Raw genomic sequence first — 6,565 nt, 5'->3', positions numbered from 1 at the left:
GCTGTATTTTCATGTAGCTGCTATTTTCAGAACTTCATTTGCTTTTGTAAATCACAGATGACCCCAACACTCTGGCTGCTGCGTTAGGAAGCTGATGAAATACTGAGCTGAGAGACACTTGAAGGGTCAAGGCCCATCACCCGGGACAGGTAAGTGATTTACCAGCCTCCCCAAGACCTTTTGGTTCATCCCAACCTCCTCGCCCCTGAGGGTGTGGGGAAACCATGATGTTAAACCCAGGACCTCAGGACATTTCTCCCAGCAGTCTTAACCTTTTTCACCTATGGGGTCATGGCATTTTTTTGAACCTAATAAAGCATTCAGCGCTTTCTGGTAATTATTCCCATTCTCCCATTTAAATCCTTTCCCCGGGGCACTTTGCCTCGTGGCTGCCTTCAGCTTGGTGAGCTTTGTCCCGCGAACGAACCAAGAGCACCCACGCCTCACTGGACTTTACTCTGTTTGCGCATGACAAACAAAGCTGAGCTGTGACTGCTTGCAACTGAGCAACCACTAATTTTTAGCCCCGAGATAAATCCTTGTTATCTGCTGAGATAAGGCCCACTACAGCATCCTCCCCATTTTGGAAGGCACCGGTTTCCACACTGGGAAATTGCCTTTGGCCATTGTGTGAGACGGCAGCGCGGCGGCAGTGATGTCTACAGGCAGCTGCCTGCACACACACACACACGCTTGGGAATGAACCCGAGACAGGCAGTGGCTCTCGCTGTCACCACCCCGTGCCACCCACCCACCCACCACCTTCACGGCTTCTGTGGCGGTGGCTTGGGTGCAGGCAATGGCTTTTTCTCTGCAAAATGCCACTTGTCCCATCCCAGGGCCATCCCCAACCAGGCGACGCCCCGTGATTTCAGCATTGCTGCTCTGAGAACATCCCTCTGGCTGTCAGCAGTTCTGGTTGGTTTGAGGTCGTGCCTCAAATTAGGAATTAGGAATACCTAATTCCCATTTTCATTGCCCAGGCTCGTTGCATTGGCATCGACAACTCAATAATTTCTTCTCTTCGCATTCCTTGCAGCCTGATTGGATTTTGTCCTGGACATCTTATTTTGTGCTAAGTAAGGACATTTCTGTCCCCCTCCTGCTTGTGTTGTAAAGCTCAGTGCCCCCGTAACAGCCTCAGCAGCTCCCCGTCCACTAATTCCCCCTGGAAAAGGAGCTGCTCAGGGTGGCGGGGCTGTATCTCCATCCCAACCAACGTCCCCCCAGAACAAACCCCCTCCACGAGCTGACGTCCCCCCATCCAGTTCCCATCCAGATGCTCCAAGTTTCTCATACCCTTCACCCTGCGGCACAAAGTCTTGGAGAAGACGGCACAGCTCCCCTCCTGCAGCACAGAGGGGACAAACCTGCGGCTTCAGTGTCACCGCAGGGCCCATGATGAGACCTGTCCTGCTGCACAGGGCAAGCAGAGGGCACTGGCCATCCCAGGAGAACATGGGATGAGCACCCAGCATTTCCACCTCCCACCCCAGCCCTGCCTCTCCTAGAAATCAAGCGCCTCCTGGGCACACGGGGACGGTGTCTGCAGAGTGACTCACGCTAACCTGGCGGGCTGGCAATAAATGCTGTTACAGCAATAACCAAATTTCTGTCGCTCACACAGGGCTATTCCCATTTTCTCCAGGGAGTCACCCCAAGTCCCCATTTCTCTGCCTTTTGCACGCACCGCTGCCTCTGTCCCCCGCAGGGACTGCCTGCAGGCAGGTCGGTGGTGTTTATTCCAAGTCGTGCACCAGATTCCCACACCGCATGTCCCGCAGCAGCTCCAGCCCTTGCTGCCCGCCCTGCCAGATGGGCTCGGGTAGTTCACATAAACAAGGCAGGTTATAGGCTCAAAACCAGGCGTGGTTATGTGGGTTGGATGCTCCTGGGCATCACCAGCAGCCACAGGAGGGCTTGCTGGACCTGGCGTTCAGGGCAGAGAGAAGGCAACAGCAGGTACCGAGCTGCCCGGTACCACAAAGCCCCCTGAGCCAAGTCCCCCTTCATGGTCCCCCTGGGAGCCCAGGGACACGGAAAAGTGGGGGGGCCAACGAAGTCACCCTGCAAGAACAGTTTCCTAACACTGATGGCTTGGGGCTGAATGAGGGGAGGTCAAGGTATGTGGGTGATGGAGGGAGGGGGGGAAAGGGCAAGAAAATGTGTGTCAAGACCAGATATGAAGGGAAACCCTCCCAGCTGGGAAGGAGAGGAGATGAAGGCTCTCAGCAACGCTGGGAGAAAGAGGAGGGTCTGGCTTGGAGGATCCAGCTGGGATGACCGCGGCAGCACTGGCAGGGAGGCTGCACCAACCTGCCGGGTCCCAGCAGCTCCAGGGTCGGTGACAGGGTCACAGCTGGGACACCGGCCCATGGGCCTCGACCCCGGGGTGCCAAAAGCATCCCCAGGAGAGCCACGCAGGCATCCCGCCAACCCTGCTGCCTCCAGCTGACCCCTGAGGGGTCCCCTCAGCTCTGCCTCAGTTTCCCCACCTGGCCATCACCTTCTGGTTGTTTAAGGAGGGAAACACAGACAGTTCCCCAGAAGAGATCGTATCTGCCGGGGAGAGCTGTGCCCGGGTGGGATTGCTGGGGCAGCCACACCACCTCCATCCCTGGCCATCACCAGCAGCACCTCTGTGCCACGCTGCCCCACGGCACAGCACGGCCCCGTGACACCGTAAGCACATCTCTGAGCCACCCAAGGCCGACCGCAAGCAGGCGATGGGCATGAGACACTTCAGCTACCAAACGCACCATGAATGGCCTTTACAAAACGTTTCCATCATACACCAGAACCGTCGAAGCGCTGCGTTTGCCAGGGGAGGAGCAGCCCTGCCAAGCCGTGCAGCCAGGACCTGAAATAGCACAGTTGGGCTTTTTGTTGCTTTTTTTTGGTGTGTCCCCAGAGGGACCCGGAGCTACGCTAGGTCACTTATGTTTCTGGGCATTTCCATGTTCATGCCCCGCCATGTTTAAACAGTGAACGCTATCCCTGGAACAGTCTCATTTTGGGCAAAACTTTCTGTGTTCCTGCAGGGCTACACCCGGGCCTGGCCTCAGGAGCATCTGGCAGCTGCTCCATCATAAAAAACAGGTCAGAAATTCACAGAACCAGATTTTCCCATCTTTAGTCATGCAGTAACGGGATTTTACGCTCCCCGGTGAAGCAGGGGATGCCCGGCTCCGCCAGCGCTGAGAAACATGCCACGAAGAAAAGGCAGCTACAAGAAATTATATTTTCCTTTTATTTACCTATGACCATGACAATGTATTTTTGCTAGCTGCAGAGATGCTTCGCACTGTAAACTGGGTGCCTGGAGGCAGGCAGTCCGTCCAGCTCTGCCAGGTTCAGCAATAACCCCCGCTTCTCAACACACAATATTGTTATCCAGAGTAAGGAGAGCATCTGATTCACAGAGCTGCTTTTCTCCATCATCAAACCCTCCGTCGTCAGGGCATGATATATACACCCAGGCTCCCCCAGCGGCCCGCTGCTAGGGAATGCGTTTTGTCAGATAAAACCTGCTAACTTAGAAAATGTTGTACGCACTCAGAAAAAAAGGCATCCACTCCACCGGAGAACTCCACCGCGACACACACAAATATTGCACTTGTAATTTCAGAACGGGAAAGGACACGAAGATTTCCTATTACACAGCAACGCGTCCAGCTATAGGAGGTCAATAAATAAACCAGGGGTGGGAGCGGGAGGCGGTTGGCTTGCACACCTCCAGCGCAGGGGAAGGACCCGGCATTCGCTGCTCCCGGGGGGACCCACCACAAGCGAAGGAAGCGCCGGGCTCCTGCGAGATAGCTGCTTCGGGGGAGCCGGGAGGCATCACCGGCACGGGGCAGCACAGCAGCATCGTGGGGCTGGTCCAGTTCAGAAGTCTTTTATCCGGGGAAGATGTCCATGTCGGTGCTGTTGTCCCCTTGCCGGAGCCCTGCACAAAAGTCCTCCTCCTCCTCGAAAGGGATCACTCGTCGCCTTCCAGCAACACTCGCAGCTTGGGCGCGTGCTTCACAGTAGACTTGTGGGAGCTTTCTTCCTGGCTAAAATCCATGCCAGAGTCACCCCGAAGGCGTCGTACCAGCGATGCTGAGATGGGGCGATGGAGCAGTACCAGACTGCTTGGCTTGTTGGTCCCCTCGGCCTCGTGCTCGGTGCCTTCAGCTGCCTCACACCCGTCCACTGCAGCAATACGGCTTGGGGGCATAAACGGCAGCGGGAAGGCACACTCCTGCCGTCCCCCGGGAAGGCCTCCGCCACCTGATTTCATGTAAACACACAGCTCCCAGCCTGCCTCGAGAGAGTCCTTGGGCCTACAGTGGGGAGCTGGCTTTCTTCTGGTTAATTATGTCTAAGTACAAGTCAGAGCGGAGGAAGCGGGGGTAGGAGTCCTTCTCCATGAGCCCATAAATCCTCTTCTGCGCGAGGTCGAAGCAGCTGCGGGTGATGTTCTGCAGGTTCTCCTTGGTGTGGTCCCGTGTGTAGGAGTCCAGGTTGACCTGCGGGCAGAGAGACCAGCGCCGGTGAGCAGCTCCGCAGGCAGCTGCCGGGCTGCGGAGCCACACACCAGCGGGGGAGCCCTGCGGAGCCACACACCAGCGTGGGAGCCAGCCCTCACCTCCTTGCAGGACTGGATGGCGATGTACTCGGCAAAGATCTTCTTGGCCTTGGAGACCATCTTGGACTGGGATTTGATCTTCTTGAACTCCTCGCAGGCCAGCCAGAACTCCAGGTTCTCCTCGCTGAACTCAGTGCGCAGGAAGGCCCTGAAGGCAGCAAGTCCGTCTGCGGGGACAGAGACACATCTCTACTCCCGGCTCGCAGGCAGGGAACAGCCCAGCAAACTTGCAAAGGTGCAACCTAAACTACCTCCCCCCACTGTCCCCTAAAAACCCCTTGTGAGCCCTTGTGCAAAGCAGGCAGCGATGGCACTGCCAGCCGAAGCATGGCAACAGAAGCCATCCATGTGCTGAGTCCGCAGTCCTCAGCCCGGCTGCGTGCATGGAGAGCCGAGAGAGGGAGACTGGGGTTGGAGCGGGGGCAGCAACGGGGAGAAGACCCCCTGGCCACCCCTATGGGGGCCAGGTGTAGGACGTGACCACAATGCGGGGTGCCCCAGCTGTGAGAGGCAAGAAGGGGAATGGTCTAAAGCAGCTACTGCTTCACGGACCCACTGCACAGGTCCGAATCGGGCACAGACGCGAATCGCTGCCTTTTTCTCCCCAAGCTGGAGGAGGGCTGCAGCCCCAAGCCACGGCTCTCCCCAACCCCTATCACAAAATCCCCCGCTGGGCCAGGCAAGAGCAGAAGGGGTGCAGGCGAGGGGCAGCGTCATTTCTCTTTGTCTACCCCCAAACACCGGAAGGGATTAACATAGGAAATCCCAGCTTTATCCACGCACGTGTCTGGATATTTCCCCAGCAACAAACAGAGGAGGAAGAGACGGACAAACACTTACATTTATGCAGCAGCAGCTTCTCCAGGGAGTCCCCCCACTTGAGAGCTTCCTCAGGAGTGGGCCTGGGGGAGAAGGACAGCGCGTTGGCGAAGCGAAGCTGTGAAAGCCGCGTTCGCCGCCTGCCACGACGCAGCACGAGCAAACCATTTCCAGCCAATAAAGCAATGCTGTGTGCCCCAGCGGGGCTGGCCCCGGCTCCCGCATCAGCACCAAGCACTGCCAGACCATCTGCAGGCAGAGCCAGGCTCTGCGCCAGGCAGCACCATGGTGGCTCTGCTGGAAGGAAACCTCTGCCTTTAGACTGGCAGGAAGAAATTCCGATACAAAGAGTGCTGTGCGGGCAGCCGTGCCGCTTGGGGTGTCTAAGCAAGGATTGGAAAAGCTCCAGGCAATGCCGAGGAGGCTGCGAGACAGCGGGGATTTCAGCCGCCCCGTTCAAGCAGCTGGGTAAGCCGCCGGGTGCGCGAGTGGGGAGGGTTCGTCGCGGGCTGCTGGAGCATCTCCAGAGCAAAGTGGTTTTTCAAACCATCCTCCAGCCAGTTAAAGTTTCACATAGAGGCACTGGGAGAAAGCAGCCGTCAGGGAAATTTTCCAGCCCGAGCTGCCGCTGTGCCGCCTCCTGGGCACGGACCTCCCACCTTCCTGGGGGGGAACTTTCATCCAACAAATGTTTCTAATGCTCCTGTGGATACAAAAACTGTTTGTCCACAGCTTCCCCAAAAAGGGTGACCCCAGCCTCCCTCGAGGTGACATTCAGCCCGGCGCGGCTTGTCCCCAAGCCCCCCTGGCCCCCAGTCCCCATGCCACCCGCTCACAGCACCTACTTGAGTGATTTGAGCACTTTGTCCAGCTTGCCGGAGGGGTTGGCCCCCGGTGACTCGTTTCGCCGCCGAAAAATCCCCAGCCGGTTCTTCATGTCCTTGGCTCTAGAGAGAAGAGCAAGTTTTAGCAGGCGGGCGAGGGGTTGGGGGGACACCCAGCACCCAGGGGACCCGCCAGCAGGCTCGTCCCCCACGGCGCCCACCGCCCCGCACCCGCCACCTACTCCTTCATGGTGTGCCGGCGCTGCAGGCTGCCATTGTGGGGTCTCTG

At 57.6% G+C, this 6,565-nt stretch overlaps 1 protein-coding gene across 3 annotated transcripts in view; it reads right to left on the bottom strand.

Moving 5' to 3' along the window:
• Positions 1–3,245: 3,245 nt before the first annotated feature.
• RGS3 (regulator of G-protein signaling 3) overlaps positions 3,246–6,565 on the bottom strand; it is a 64,963-nt gene continuing 61,643 nt past the window's right edge. For 2 of the 3 annotated variants that reach the window (XM_009326371.1, XM_009326372.1), the window contains exons 13-16: positions 6,298–6,399; positions 5,474–5,535; positions 4,634–4,800; positions 3,246–4,514 (exon numbers count right to left, since the gene is read on the bottom strand). In XM_009326371.1, the coding sequence (XP_009324646.1) occupies positions 4,329–4,514; positions 4,634–4,800; positions 5,474–5,535; positions 6,298–6,399 (517 nt within the window). In that variant the 3' untranslated portion in view covers positions 3,246–4,328. Of the gene's footprint in view, positions 4,515–4,633; positions 4,801–5,473; positions 5,536–6,297; positions 6,400–6,518; positions 6,558–6,565 lie in introns of those variants that run through there. The other variant, XM_009326374.1, reaches the window with a different exon arrangement.

Source organism: Pygoscelis adeliae, unplaced genomic scaffold (assembly GCF_000699105.1).
Source record: "Pygoscelis adeliae isolate BGI_AS28 unplaced genomic scaffold, ASM69910v1 Scaffold436, whole genome shotgun sequence".
NCBI lineage: Eukaryota > Metazoa > Chordata > Aves > Sphenisciformes > Spheniscidae > Pygoscelis > Pygoscelis adeliae.
This window is presented reverse-complemented; position numbering and strand designations above follow the sequence as displayed.